Genomic DNA, 15,440 nt, shown 5'->3' with positions numbered 1-15,440 from the left:
TGACACATTAGAATCTCAGCAGTTAAGATACTCCCCTATGTAGGATGAACAAAGTAGCTTTTGTCTTTGGAATGCTTTTCTTCATGTTTTATCTTTGAGGCTGTGTGTATTGTGTGAAATCGTATTAAAATACTCTCGGGTTGGGGGAGGAGTGCTTGGCTGGCTGTCAGCAGAGCCTGCGACTCTTGATCTCAGGGTTGTAAATTCAAGCCCCACACTGGGTGTAGAAATTACTTAAAGGAAAAATAATCTTTAAAAAAACAAAAGCAAAAAATCTCTTTGGCCTTGTGCTTTCTATTAAGGAAGAGTGGAAGGTGACTTTTTCATTCCTTTTTTTAAAAATGCTTTTTAGGGGCACCTGGGTGGCTCAGTCAGTTGAGCGTCCGGCTTCGGCTCAGGTCATGATCTTACGTTCGTGGGTTCGAGCCCCACGTCGGGCTCTGTGCTGACTGACAGCTAGCTGGGAGCCTGGAGCCTGCTTCCGATTCTGTGTCTCCCTCTCTCTCTGACCCTCCCCTGATCGTGCTGTCTCTGTCTGTCTCTCAAAGAAATAAAAAACATTAAAAAAATGCTTTTTATTTATTTTTGAGAGACAGAGAGAGAGACAGCGTGGGGTGGGGGAGGCAGAGAGAGAGGGAGACACAGACTCTGAAGACAGGCTCCAGGCTGTGAGCTAGCTGTCAGCACAGAACCTGATGCAGGGGCCGAACCCACGAACTGCGAGATCATGACCTGAGCTGTAGTTGGACGCTTAACCGACTGAGCCACCTAGGCACCCCTCATTCCTTTTTTTAAAAACAAGAATTTCCCCACTACCTACAATGTGGGCACTGGGGACTCTATCGAGGATAAAAGATGGGCGGACTAGCCTGGCTACCCTATGGAAAGGAGGCACACATTCTGTCCCTTAAGGCAAAAAATGGCAGGGAATAGGTTACTATTGATAAATTGCTCAGGGGCTGTTGAGATCCAATCATAAAGTACATCTGATACTCTATAGCAAGGGAGTAGTCCATCAGAAACCAGGGCAAAGGGGAAGAGGAAAAAGGAAACTTTTTACTGGTTGATTGGAGTAAACCTGGTCACATGATATCCTCTGATGATAAAGATACTGTTATTTTCCTGAAGTCCTTGGGCCATTATGTACTGTTTGTGTGTGCGCCTCCAGAGTTGAAGGGACTGTTGTACACTTCATTGTCCTTGCTGTCCTGGACTTTGTCTCTCTCTGTCTCAGGTTCCCTGCAGTCTTTACCTCCCAGAGGTAGGAGGCTCAAGTGATTAAGCAAGAACAGCATCAGCACCCATAGAAAGAGATGAAGATCCCCCCAAAGAGAATAAACAAAGGTTATTTATTTCCAACTTGTTACTGCAAGAAAGTCAGCCACCATCCCTTGTAAACTTTCGAGACTCCAAGACAGGGAAAGCTTTATAGCAGAAAAAATGGGAAGGCTTCAGGTACACTCTGATTGAAGCTGTTGGCATGTAGAAGTGGTAGGCAGCTAATTAGAAACAGGGCCTCCTATGTGATTGGTCAGGGGTCTTATCTGGATTTTTCTGTTTGGGTCTACGTTGGAAGTGAGATAGAATTAGGGAAGCTGGCAGTGATCGACCAAGTCTTGACGATTTGGGGTTGCTTGCTACAGAGGGGGTGGTTTGGCTTCCTGGGCTAGGGGACTGCAGAGGCTGCGGGTCAGAATTCTACTGTCCTGTATGGTCTGGCCACTGTCCATGGTATAGCACGTGTCTCTCATCCCTCCTCACTTCCCCACTGGCGGGGCGAGGCTCACTATTTGCAAAGCTGGTGAAGACGTGGGAGCTCTACAGAAGAGAGCCGGAAGGAGTGGCTGATATGCTGAGTCCTGGATTAGCTGGGCGGAAAAGGAAACTTTCCAGCCCTCTTCTTGGAGAGGAGGAGGGTGTCACCGTTTCGGATACCATAGCTCCACAAAGACAACCAATCCTGCAGGACTTGGCCTTGGAACTCCAGCAGCTGCTGCTTTCTGGGCAGCCCTTGCTTATCTTCAATCTGCTGCTTTAGGCCCAAGATGAAGCTTTTGGGGTCAGTGGTGTAGGTGTGGCTCCCACCATTGGAATGCCTCACAAAGACCTGGATCTCAGGGGAGATGGTCTCCATCAGATGGATGTGGATGTTGGAGAAGATACCATAATAGGCAAAGGAGCACCGGCTATTGAGCAGTTGTCGCTTCCCATCAGGGTCCTGAAAGGACAGATGGTATTGGCCCAAATAACCCCGGCTCTGCCAGATCTTCTCTTTAACCTTCTTTATGGGCTCATAAGGGTTCACCCTGAGGGTCAAATCTGAGTAACCCCACTGTTCCACTGTCACTTGGATGTCTCGTGCCCTCTGGAAGAAAGAGGGAGCAACGTTAATCCCACACTCTGGCATTCAAAATTTCCCTTTACCTGCCCTCCTGTTGCCAACAGCAGCAACAGCAGTAAACATCTGGGTTGTGCCAACCACCTTCCAGGCCCTGGGCTGGGCACCTGTCACACTCTTCTGAATGCATTTTATTGTCACAGCAGCCCTGTGAGTGTGATTCCTATTATCTCGTGGTACATACGAGGAGATTGTGGTTGAGCACATTAAATAACTTACTGACCATCACTAAGGTCGCGAGGAGCACAGAGGGTATTTGACCCAAGGTCAGCCAGATTTCAAAGTCTGTTCTGAACCATCACCAGAGGCCATGCTCAAGGTCCTAGGAGTCCCTAGTGGCTGAAGAACACCCCCTGGAAGGTGCTGGGGAGGGCTGGACACCAGCCGATCTTTTCAAGAAGGAACATAAGCCCAGAATTTCCAAGTATTCTGATTTTACAAAATAAAGATCTTTGCACCATGGTTTTTATATTCCTGAATATATCCAGAGGCATATACTCTTCAGTCTATCTGTGAACGTCTTTTGGCTGGTGGGTCCCACAAAGACCTGGGTGCAAATTCTGGCTCTGCTGCCTCTTTGATCTTGGTCAATTAACTGAAACTGTCTGAGCCTCAGTTTCTTCAAATGCGAAACGGGGATAATAACCAAGATAATGATAATAATAACAAACACCTGACCTCTCTACTTTACAGACTTGTCCTGGGAGAAGTGCATGGCAAATGATTAAATACAGTATGAGTAGAAAAAAAATGTGATGATTATGCTCTTCGCCTACACTGTAGATTTGCCATCGTGTGATAATGTGCAATTATTTTCTTTCTAGCAGTTTTTTGCAACTTTGTTTCATGGGCTCGCTTTCTACCCAAATCCATTGCGTCTCTGTCCCTTGAGGGTAGAGGTTATATTTTATTCCTGTACTACTGTTGTTCTGTTGCTGCCCACCCTCACCAGCCCCAAGTGCTGGCACATGACAGCTGTTGAATTGACTTGCCTGGGCTCAGCTCATGTAAAAAATGGTCCCCAAGTTCACAGGGCTGGTGGGTGGCCCAGACAGGCTTCCAACTTACCCTAAAGCTCTGTTGGCTCCACCAATACAGAAGTAAGTAAGTATAAGCTATGCAGTTACCTCCTGAGTTTCAAGCCCCTGAAAACCCTGGGAGGAGCCATTACCTCCACAATCCAGCTGGGGACTGGATTCTCCCTGTTGTCATAGCAACAGTTCTGTTTCAGGCACTGGGAGGCCCTCTGAGCAACGATATCCCATCTGTACCCTTCCGCCACATTGTGGGTGGGGTCCGCCGGGTCCAGGATGATGGGCCTGCAACACAGGGAGAGGGTCCCAGGCTCTCTCCTGGCTGGAGGCCAGCGAGCCAGAAAGAATCCTGCTCAAGCGAACATCTATTCAAACCACTGAGCATGTGCTGTGTCTGGAGGCCAGGGCTGTCAGGCCAAGAAGGCCCAAGAACATTGCTGGAGACGAACTGAGAGGGGGATGATTATATTTCCAAGAATTTCTTTTGGGGAGAGGTATGTGCAAGGTGTTTGGGGGAACGGAGTGTTGAGATTCCCAAAGGCGTGCTGTAACAATTACAGGTGTGCATTCAAGCAGGTGGGCCTCTTAAGTTCCAGGGCTTTTGTTTTGCTGAGATTCCACAAGTAACTTGGAGGCGAGGGCTGCCAAATTGCTTTGGATACTAGAAACACCATCACCACCACCACCACCACCTACTGATATTTATTGAGACGCTGGGCCACGCCCTATGTGAATTTGCCTATTTTAATCCTTCTAACAATTCTGTAACCGGACTATTATTATTGCTGTTGTTGTTGTCCCCATTTCACAGAGGAGGGAACTGAGGCACAGACTTCTGTAAGTTCTCACAGCCAGGAAATGGGTGTTCTTGCTCATCGGCTCTGCCTCGTAGAGAAGGGATCAGGCTACCATCAAATGCTTCTCTTCTGTATCAGTGGTGAACAAATATTTAAAGACTATTGGCTTGAAGGGGGTCTAATTGCTTCCTTAGGTTGTTTGGGGTGACCGTATGCGTTGGATGTCAAGCCCATGATTAAGACCTGCCCCTTATTCTCCAGGAGCTTTTGGCCTAAGAGGGAGCTGTGACTTTATCCATGACAGAATGTGACACTATGCTAAAGGAATGTGCTGCACACCATAGACTCCATGCTTGGTACTCCCAACACCCTTGCATCCCTGAAATAGTCCTACCTGAAATAGGAGGTGGTGCTGCGTTGCCCTGTAGGGTGAGATCACCTGACCCAAAGTGACCCACCAGGTGACCTGATGTGTAGGGCCTGTGCCCAGTGAGCAGATGGGTTCCCTCTGGGTTTGGACCAGGGGTGACAGAAGTTCTTCATCAGATGGAAGTAAGAGAGGAGCAGAGCAGGTGTGGGTAGAGAAGCAGAGGTCATGAGAAGAGAGAGGGTGAGTGGACCATGAGAGACAGTGACAGAGAAAGGGGGTGTCTGCAGGTTTGCCTCAGGGCTCAGTGGTTTTCTAACCTCACATTCCTGGGCATCCTTATAATAAAATCCTCTTTTCATCAGGAGACTGAGGTTTTCTTCCTCGTAAAAAAAAAAAATAAAAAAGACCCAACACTCATATAAGGGAACAATAAGTATTCTTGTGATATTGCTTGCACTTACCTACAGCTAATATAAAGAGTTGTTTCATCTGGGTGTCCCCAGAAAAAGATGTCAAGAGCGGGATCCGAGGGCTAGCGGTTTATTTGGAAGGACACGCAGGGAAGCAGCAGTGAGGGGGTGGGAAAGGGACACCAGCCAAGGGTTTGCATGGAGGTGATTACCAGTGCAGGCCACTGGCGATTAGTCCCATGGCAGGGCCTCTGGGAAACGATGTAGCTCAGTTGATCCAGAGAGAGTCCTTCCATCTGAGACGAGAGGGAGCTGGGGTATTTATCCCCCAGCTGCCACCAGTCATTAGGGGAGGTTGAAAACCCTCAGGCAAAGGGACCCAAGTGCTGACTGCTGGAGGATGAGGGAGCCTTCACTGAAACGGTTGATGGCCCAGGGGTTGGGGTTGAGGGCTGGTGCTACCTAGAGCCACATGTTGCTCCAACAGCATGTGCTACACTAGTGAACATTTCCCCAACATCTCCCATAGACTAGACCCCGTTCGAGTCTGTGCTCCAACAGCTCTGTGCTGACAGCTCAGAGCCTGGAGCCTGCTTCCAATTCTGTGTCTCCCTCTCTCTCTGCCCCTTCCCCTGCTCATGCTCATGCACTCTCTCTCTCTCTCTCCCTCAAAAATAAATAAACATTAAACAAATTTAAAAAAAGAAAGAATCCTTGTCATCTAGAACTACTTTGGTGCCTCCATATTCTGGAAGAACTTTATCTCCAGCATTCTCACTGACTGGTTGCCTCTCTCCATCCTTTCCCTGAAAGCCCCACCCAACCGCCAGCACGGTTGCTTGCGATCCTTTTCCTTGTGATTTCTCTGGAAGCCCAATGCCTCCACTGGTGATGCATTCGGCTACACTCCTTTCAACTAAAATTCGGTCCAAGAAAGGAAGAAACTTTCTAAACACCTGTCCTCTGCCATCACTCTGGCCGTCCCAGTTTGTACTCCGAAAGGTGGCCAACTTGAGGTGTGTCCCAAGTCAGTGTGAGATTCCAGTGCGGCTTTACTACTTGATAAAGCCCACCCATTCCATGCAACACTGCCTTTGCCTCTGTTCTCTCTCTGGCGTCCGTGGGATGTGGTGAGCAAGCAGGGGCCTAGTACCTGTCTCTTTTGAGCTGTTTTCTGATGAAGCCCTTGATGACTGCGTTCTGGAATGTGTAGTATTTGGTCCAGTAGATGCAGAGGAGCTGGTACTCCTGGAGCAGTTCCATCACAGTGGTGAAGCCCTCGTCCAGCCGGAAGCTCTCTTCCTCCTTAGTACCCATCTCCCAGGCATAGATGGTCAGCAGCTCAAGAGCATAGACAGGGGGCAGCGCAGCCCTTGGGCACTTGGCTTTCACGTACTGTAAAAAGAGATGGGGAGAGGGAGACCCCAAGATCCTGTGTCAGGATCCCCTCTGGACAGATCACAAACTGGAAAATCCAACTTCTTGTCTCAGCTCTGCCACCTACTGGCTGTGTGATCCTGGCCTGTCACTTTCCCTCTGGGGCCCTCCATGATTTTCCTGGTTTTAGAATTAAGGGGCTTGCTCAGTTGGCCCAGTGCTTTTTAAAAAATATTTTATTAAAAAATTTTTTTAATGTTTATTTATTTTCAGAAAGAGACACAGATATAGAGAGAGCAGGGGGAATGGCAGAAACACACACACACACACACACACACAAACACACACACACACACACACACACACACACACACACAGAATCCCAAGCAGGCTTTGTGCTGTCAGCACAGAGCCCTATGTGGGGCTTGTGAACCCTGAAATCATGACCTGAGCCGAAATCAAGAGTCTGACGCTTTAACCAACCGAACCACCCAGGCGCCCCTTGAAAGCTTTTATTTTTAAGCAATCTCTCCACCCAATGTGGGGGTCAAACCCATAACCATGAGATCAAAGAGATGCATGTTCCACCAACTGAGCCATCCAGACGCCCTGACTAGTGGGATTCTTAAAACTTAGATGAAAAATATAATGCAGAAGGCCTGTAATCGTTAAGACGTAAGCCTTAGGGAAAATGAGCCCTTCGTTTCTCTTAGAAGCTTCAATAGACTATTTAATGGTACATAAAAAAAACAAACAAACCCCAAAACAGAAGAAAACATCTGTGTTCCCTTCTAGGGCTGATGCTTAGGGATAGTTTGCTTTCTCCATATTCAGAATATCTCTGACTCTTATAATATTGCTGTCTGAGATCTGTCATGACCTTTATAGATATAGTAAATGTGAGAAAATTGCTATTTTTCCATGACCAGAGACAAACTCTAAGCCTAGTAAACTTGATAATTGTTTCTTTAAAATTTTTTAATGTTTATTTAGTTTTTTGAGAGAGAGACAAAGAGAGATAGAGTGCAAGCTGGGGAGGGGCAGAGAGAGAGAGGGAGACAAGAATCTGAAGCAGGTACCAGGCTCTGAACTGTGAGCACAGAGCCAAACATGGGGCTCGAACTCACGAACTGTGAGATCATGGCCTGAGCTCAAGTTGGACATTAACCGACTGAGGCACCCAGGCACCCCAATAATTGTTTTTTTAATTTTTTTCATGTTTTATTTTTATTTTTGATACAGAGAGAGACAGAGCATAGAGGGGGAGGGGGCAGAGAGAGAAGGAGACACAGAACTGGAAGCAGGCTCCAGGCTCTGAGCTAGCTGTCAGCACAGAGCCTGACGCGGGGCTCGAACCCACGAACGTGAGATCTGACCTCAGCCGAAGTTGGAGGCTTAACTGACTGAGCCACCCAGGCGCCCCAATAATTGTTGTTTCTTTAAACACCTTTTATATTTTTCACTGGATTAAGCCTTTTCTTCTGCAGTCTGATTCCCTTGCAACTTAGCTTGCAAATTCTTATTTAGTGAGTGACTTTTGTCTTAGTTTCTTTTTGCAGCCAGAGGCCTGGCTCACTGAGATTGTCCAGGGGGATTTATATCCCAAACGACCTGAACTGTGTTGCCTGAGAAATGCACCATGTGGGCTGTTGACATGGGGACACGCCCCTTTTCCAGGTCCCAGGGTGGACCTTGCGGGCGATAACTTTACGCTTGCTGATGTTTCTTTCCATCTTCCCCAACCTGTTCGTGAGTCTGATCCTAATTAAGTCTGATTCTTGGCTAAATCTGATTCTGGTTCTAGTTTTTATTTATTCGTACAGGGCCATTTATGTGCCTGTTGGTGACAATGACCTGCGCATCTAGTTTTATGGTCTGACCACCTGGTCTCTATGAGGAGACAGAAGATAGGATTCTACTCTCCACTGGACGGCAGTTGATGGGACTTTGACTGTATTTTGCGTTTTTCTCCGTTTCACTTTTGATCTGTTTTTCTTGTGGATTCTGATATCTCCCAGGAGGCTCACTGTTGTTGTCTGACGAGTCTTTAAATTACCCAAAACATTGCCTGCATGTGTGAATGTGTGTGCAAGTGTGTGCATGCGTGTATGTGACTTGTGGAAAACCGTCCGATGAGATCAGGAGCTGACTGATGGCTGGGTTTTACCCCGTGTTTAATTTTGACTGTAATTCAAGCTAGTTCTTTTTGTCTTTTATATAAAGTAAGGAAACATTTTACAGAAGAATGATCTGATTACAATATAATCTATTGGTGGGTAGATTCCTTTCTTCTCATAATAAAATCTCATAGCCTCACCAAAGGGCACTGAGTCAGAAGCTCACCAGATACTTTTATTCCAGAAGTAGATGACTTCATAAAAGCAGATTGCTTAACCAAAGATCAACAAAATGAGAATTAATTACCAAATTAATGTTCTATTGATGGATATGTGACAACAAAAAAAAGAACCTTCTTTCTTCTTTTTTTTAAATTTTTAAAAAATGTTTTATTTATTCTTGACAGCCAGAGAGAGAGCATGAATGGAGAGAACATTTATTCTTGAGGAGCAGAGAGAAAGGGAGACACAGACTCTGAAGCAGGCTCCAGGCTCTGAGCTGGCAGCACAGAGTCTGACGTGGGGCTCGAACCCACAGACTGTGAGATCATGACCTGAGCCAAAGTCAGACACTTAACCGACTGAGCCACCCAGGTGCCCTCCTTCTTTCTTCTTAATCTAATTTCTGTCCTCAATCTATGGCTATACTTTGGCAAGCTAAGTTTAAACATTCTTTAAATGACATATTATTCCAACACTTCAGGATAGAAAATGCCTATAAAAATGTCTACCATCGATTATAATCTAACAAATCCTCAGAAAAACAAAGATAATGATGCTGTAAAAGCATAGCGTATATACATGAGCCCTGCTTACAGAACTATTCAGACCGTAACTGGGGTGTTACAAACACTTGTTTACTGAAATATTGTATGTCCTTTATTTTTCTCCTTTCTTCTCTGTTCCTCTTCCTTCTCCTCCTCCTTTCCCACTTTCTCCATTGTTTCAGTTTACAGTTTAAAAGATTAACATTTTCCCCCCTCCCCCAGTTTCCTAGAATGGCAAATCAGAGTCTACCACCCCTACCCATTTCTGCAGAGCCCCCTTCTGCCCCCATCCTGGTAGCCCCCTCACCTGCTGGTACCAGTGTTTTAACAGCCGCAGAAGACTTTTCAGTTTTGTTGGCTGATGTTTCACGAAGTTTCTCTGCAGCTCGCTGAAGGATGGGGAGAAATTTCCTGGGTAACCGTGGGTCTCAATCAGACTCACGTAGACCTCAGGCTGCGGCTGAGATGTGGAAACAGAAGACCCTGCGTAGGAGGAAGCCAGGGTAGAAAGTGGGGATTTAGGAAGACCCAAGTTGATAAGAGGTCTGTGGGGCAGCCTGCTGGGACATTGGGGTGTGTCTCCAGGGAAACCTGAGACCTCATAGCCTATGGGGATCAGGGTTTGCCTTGCTCGATTGTACTTCTGGAAAACCAAAAGTGAGCTTTCCATTCCTCAGGCCCCTCAAGGACTGTTGTCTTCTCTTCATGTCCCAACACCCCAGTGTCCCTTAATGTCTGTGTTGGATTTCTTTCTCAGTGATTTATTCCAACCTCCTGACACTGGAAACAGAGAACCAGTTCCAGATGACAAAGCTGGGCTCCTCAAGCAGTGTGCTGCTGAATGGTGTGCTTTTGGGGCCTGCATCACTAATGCACTTGGGCAATCTCTTTCTTGTTCATGTAGGATCCCACTTCTGACACCTTCTCTACAAAGCAACTCCTGGCAACGACTCTGATTAACAGGTGCTGGCACAAACGAAACCTGATCATCCGAGGTTGTAGCTGATACTGCTTGCTTTGAACATTGAGGACTTTTTGCCTGAGGACAAACCCAAGTGTTGGAGAGTTAACGGTCCTGGAAGCAGCCTCACCCAGGGATGATGGGAAGTTGGGCAATAAACTTCAACATCCCACTTAGGATTTGGTTGAGGGGTACTCTACACTGTGACTTAGAGTTCTCCAGGGGCACAAAGCCCAGTGGCTCATAATGGTGACCTTGTGATGCTTCTTCCCACCCCTGTCCCTCTCCCCTATGTCCCTATCAGCATTTCCTGGAACTGCTTGTCCTCAAACCCTTGTTTCAGAGTCTGCTTCCAGAAAAGCACAAACAATGACAGCCCCCTGCACCTGTAATAAATGCTACAAAAGCACCCCAGGTTACGCTTCTAACACACTCCCCTCTGTGGGTGTCATCTCCTCTTGCAATCATATATTTATCCACATGATTCTTTGATAAATGTTTCCCAAGTTGGGTGACACGGTGGCCTGAGTTGGGCCAGTCCCGGGCCCTGTGGTTGCTGAGCCCCCAGCTCAGAACATGGGTTGAATGGATGAAGGCAGGTGTCTCCATGTGGCCATGAGTGGGAGGCGAGGGAGTTCAGGTCTCCCTGGGAGGGCAAGTGTGTGAATCAGATCGGCTTCCCCTCCCCTTACCTAGGGCCCTATAGGCAGGCATGATGGTGACAGTGACGAGCTCTGCGGTCTTCCTGGTCTGGATGGTGAAGACGAGAGCATCGGGGACTCCTTGGACTATTTCCATGTCCTCGAGCCCGAGGGCCAGCAGGTCCTGGCAACCCCACAGCTTTTTCCATATCAGACTCAGAATGGCTTGGTGGTGCTTGGCCTCCTCCTGAAAGCTGTGGAAACAGCTCAGGAACACCACCAGTTCCGCGGTGCTCCTGAGCACTGTACCGTTCCCAAAGGAGCCCACCTGCAGAACAGAGCCCGTCACCCTGAGCCACTGCCTGTGCCAGGCAGTCCCTGAGGCTCCTTACAGGAGTTGTCCCATGGAATGTCCACCATAGCCCAGAGGTACGGGTGGGTGATACCAACATCCTCCTCTTTACAGGCAAGAAAACGGAGCTTTCAAGAAACTAAGTCACTCACCCAGGGTCACACAGTACATAGAAGAGCCTGGGTTTGAAGCCAGGCAGCCTGACTCCTGAGCCCACGCTTCTTATTAATGACATTGCATTGCTTCTGAGACAGGGTATTCTCGCCCACAGAGTGATGCCTCCTCCAAGAGACTTAGTGATGCCTGCTCTACAGGGTATTCAGAGCATTCCGGGTGTCTGAGTAATTTCATGACATTAAAAACTGGGGAGCAGGATTGCCTGGTGGATAAGAACCATGGGGCAGCCTGTGGGATGGGGCAGCCTGACGTTGACTCCAGCTCCTGCCCTTGTTTCTCAGCTGTGTGATCATCGTGAATCCTAATTTCTCATCTGTGAAATGAGAATAACAGTGGAATGTGAGTCATTGGGAGGATTGGATGATACATAAGGCATGTTAAGAGATTACCACGTGCCTGGAATGCAAGAAGGCAGCAATACAGTGCTCATACTCTCCTTTATCTCATTGACTTAGATCTTCCCTTCTCTGCCTGGGATTCTGTTTCCCCATCTGGATGGAAGGGGCCTGAGCTGGACAATTTGGAAGTGGTCTATTTGATGTTTTGAGAGTCTAGACCTGCTCTTCAGCTCCCCACCCCTGCCTCTGGTATACAAAGCCTCTAGCCTCATGTCTTTCTTAGTTCAGGTTGGGAGGTGGACTTGCTAGCAATGCCCCAGACCTCAAGTTGGCTACCTCTTCTGGGGGGTGGAGTCACCATGGATTTATTATAATCCAGCTGTCATGGGTTGAACACTCACTATGTCACTGAAGGCCCTTTATACATACAATATCTTTTAATCCTAACACCCACTCACAGAGGTGGGTACTGGTATAATTGTCCCCAGTACACAGATAAAAAAAAATGAGCCTGTGAGGATTCATCAACTTGCCTTGGATTCATAGCCAGGAATCATAGTCAGTCAGATAAAGGGGCAGAAGACAAGGGTGGTTCTTCTACCTCTTTCTTTCCCATGACCCAAGTCTATCAGACTGGCCTTGGTTCCGAGGACATGAAGACTGCCATCTTTTCTTCTCCAAACCTTTTGTATATGCTTCCTTCACCTTCACTGAGACCCAGCATTTCTGCCCCATTTGGCAGGCCTGGGGATGGAACCCTGCGTGTGGATGAAGGGCTCATTCCCCTGAAAGCTATACCTAGACTTCCTGCCTTTTTCAGTGGTAAGACCCAGGGAGAGAAGAAAGAGTATCCTAGAATAATCTTCATGACTTGCTTCAGCTCAAATCTATTTAAACCCAACTTGTTCAAGGACAAGCCCAGTGAACCAGCCCAGTTCGCCAAGTTTTCAGGGGTCGGTGGGACGAGGGTTTACAGTCTGAATAAAGCAGTATTTCTCATTGACCATTGCTTTTGGAGTATCTCTGATTTTGTGGTTTTAGGGAGGGGGCAAGGGCTAGAGTCTTCAGGCGGAATTTGAAGGCTGAGTAAATACCACTTCCTGCCATCAAAACTCATTCTGTTTGTAGCCTCCTCTGGTCTCCGGACTTGCCTCATTTCATCCACTCCATTCTCTGTATATTCAGAGGTGGGGTAGGTCTGCCTGACTCAGAGTAAGAATTTATAACAATGCTTTTGTTTTTGTGCATTTACCAGCTGCTAAGTTTTTAGCCTACATTGATGAGGCCTTTGCTGGACAAGGAGGAAATGATGATGAGGAGACAGAGGCTTGAGAGAGAGAGGATGAGTCTAAGATCACACAGCTGGTAAAGGAAGAAGCCAAGAGTCAAAGCTGGGTCCGTGGAAATCATATGGCCTCGGGCTCTAGGCTCTCTAGGTGCGTGTAAGGAAGGGCTAGGGACCCGAGATTTCTAAATCTTTCCCTGAGGTGGCTGCCCCTGGAGACAGAACTAGAGCACTGGGCTGGGAGTCAGGCGCCCTAATTCTAGTCTTGTTTTTGCCACCAGTTCTCTGTGTGAAATTGGGACTTCTATTATTACCCTCTCCGTGCTTCAGTTTCTTTCATTTTTAAACAAAAGCATGGCTGAGACAGTCTGATTCTCTAGGGCCTTTCTAGCTTTGACCTTTTTTTTTTTTAAATGTTTATTTATTTTGAGAGAGAGAGATAGACAGACAGACAGACAGACAGACAGAGCGTGAACAGGGGAGGAACAGAGAGAGAGGGAGACACTGAATCCAAAGCAGGCTCCAGGCTCCAAGTTGTCAGCACAGCCCGACTCAGGCTCAAATTCACAAACCACGAGATCATGACTTGAGCCAAAGCTGGACGCTTAACTGACTGAGCCACCCAGGCGCCCTTAGCTTTGACCTTCTTGAATTTTGACTCTAGCCAGGTCAAGAAGCAGCTGAAAGAAGGGCTTGGGGGAAATCTCAGGGAGGGCAGCCTGGAGCCCTGGTTCTGGACAGACAAACCCTGGTTCAAATCCCAGCTCCACCACCAGCTGTGTGGCCTTGGGCAAGTCACCTCACCCCTCCGAGCTTCTGTTAAAGGAAACCTTTTTAAATCAAAAACTTAAAACATAGAAAAATAGAAAGAGAATACAACAAGCCCTCATCTCTCCAGCCAGTTAGATTCAACAAGTTTAAACTCCTCACCACATCTGCATCATCAAAAACACTTTAAAGGAGATTCCAGATACGAAGGAACCTTTTCCCTGAATACTTTAACATTTGTAAATGAGAACATTTCCATCTATAACCGCAAAACCATTACACCTAACAAAATCAACAATGACCACCTTACACTACCGAATATCCAGGCTCTCTTAAAAGTCCCCTAATTGTCCCCACATTGTATTTTATGGATGGTCTATTTCACACCTGGATCCAATCAGAGTCCTCGAATTGGATTTGGTCATTATGAATCTTAAACCTCCATCTTGTTTGGCTGTAAAATGGGAAAAGGACAGTGCATCCCTCACAAGGTGTGTGAATTAGAGATAAAGTATCTTCTGGGGCTAGGCAAGTCCTTGGTCCTGACATGTCAGCAGCATTAGCTAACAATGATGAGGCCAGAGGCCCCCAGCATCCTCTGACACGAGGACCCTCACGCTGCGTTTGCCCGGCCCAGGCCTGTGGATGGAGGGGACCCCATCTCACCTTGACCACCTTCAGCACCCGCACTTCTTGGTCCAGTCCATGCTCCCCCTCAAAGTGCTCTTCCCTCAGGAACTTTTGCACGGTCTGCACAGCCTCCAGGACCTCCTCTTTCCACTCGCGGCTGGGCTGCAGCCACTGAGCCACGTAGGAGTCCAGCCGGGAGGCAGGGGTGTCATACAGCTCTGGGGTCCGTGCCATCTCTGGAGAGTGCCACTGCTGCACAGATATATAGCCATGCACCTATCCACCTCCCTGCACACGCCCACTTCTTTAAGGGGGCTCCCCCTCAGCTGACTGCCAGCATCCTGTGGGATAAAGGGACCAGAGAGGAGACGAAACCAGGGGTGACTGTGCTGACCTGGGTTCCTCTTCTTGGAGACCCCTTGCTACAGCAAGGACACTGAGGGACACTGAGTCAAGCTGGGTGATCTGGGGCCACCTTAAAATGCTTGGCTTCCATCCCACCTTTTTGCTGTTGGTTTCGATTCTCAGCTTTAGAGTTTCTAGAGTTTCCTTTAATGACGTTTGGAAACTGAAATTGGCCTGGGTTTGGCCTCAGAGGAGGCAACTCTCCCAGCAGGTTGGAGTGGGATGGCATCCATTGATCCAGCCACTCCCTCTTGTCATACAAAAAGGAGGCTCAGAAAGACAAGGGACTTGCCCACGGTCAGGGTGAGCCATAGGAACCCCAGAGTCCAACAGAACAGACTGCTGGCCACACTCTTAAATTCTCTGATCCTCCCATAATTTGCCTGTAAAAAATAATGATAATCTACCCCAGAGGATGTTGTGTGGACTAAGCATGCGACCAATGAGCACAGAAAGCACTCAGTAAATGCAAATATTATTATCCAGTCACCTATGGAGTGCCTGCTAGGTGCCAGACACTGTGTTAAAAAGACAAAATGAGATGTAGTTCCTGTCCCAGGGGGCTACCAGAGCACTAGAGGAGATGGACAAGAGACTCCGAGAGTCCAATGTG

At 47.6% G+C, this 15,440-nt stretch overlaps 1 protein-coding gene and 1 long non-coding RNA gene across 3 annotated transcripts; one reads left to right on the top strand and one right to left on the bottom strand.

Moving 5' to 3' along the window:
* Window positions 1-840: 840 nt before the first annotated feature.
* Window positions 841-14,656, bottom strand: LOC115277608 (2'-5'-oligoadenylate synthase-like protein). Of its 2 annotated transcripts, XM_029921876.1 has the most exons (6): window positions 14,459-14,656; window positions 10,924-11,200; window positions 9,578-9,753; window positions 6,163-6,404; window positions 3,570-3,717; window positions 841-2,365 (listed from the first exon to the last, which is right to left on the bottom strand). In XM_029921876.1, exons 1-6 carry the CDS (start codon window positions 14,654-14,656, stop codon window positions 1,865-1,867), a joined length of 1,542 nt encoding a protein of 513 aa, XP_029777736.1. In that variant the 3' UTR covers window positions 841-1,864. The 2 variants fall into 2 exon arrangements, with proteins under 2 accessions (XP_029777736.1, XP_029777737.1); XM_029921877.1 differs by lacking the exons at window positions 841-2,365; window positions 6,163-6,404 and having other exon boundaries at window positions 3,607-3,717.
* LOC115277610 lies at window positions 3,648-10,407 on the top strand. The gene is made up of 2 exons (XR_003902433.1): window positions 3,648-3,926; window positions 10,175-10,407. It is a non-coding gene; the product is annotated as an uncharacterized LOC115277610 (long non-coding RNA).
* Window positions 14,657-15,440: the final 784 nt, after the last annotated feature.

The sequence above is a fragment of the Suricata suricatta genome, chromosome 14 (genome assembly GCF_006229205.1).
Source record: "Suricata suricatta isolate VVHF042 chromosome 14, meerkat_22Aug2017_6uvM2_HiC, whole genome shotgun sequence".
NCBI lineage: Eukaryota > Metazoa > Chordata > Mammalia > Carnivora > Herpestidae > Suricata > Suricata suricatta.
This window is presented reverse-complemented; position numbering and strand designations above follow the sequence as displayed.

Coding starts and splice junctions, on each gene's coding strand:
- LOC115277608 (XM_029921876.1), bottom strand. CDS start 14,656: ATGGCACGGACCCCAGAGCTGTATGACACCCCTGCCTCCCGGCTGGAC. Junction 9,754..10,923: donor GCCTGCCTATAGGGCCCTAG/GTAAGGGGAGGG, acceptor CCTCCTACGCAG/GGTCTTCTGTTTCCACATCT. Junction 3,718..6,162: donor AAACAGCTCAAAAGAGACAG/GTACTAGGCCCC, acceptor CCTGTGTTGCAG/GCCCATCATCCTGGACCCGG.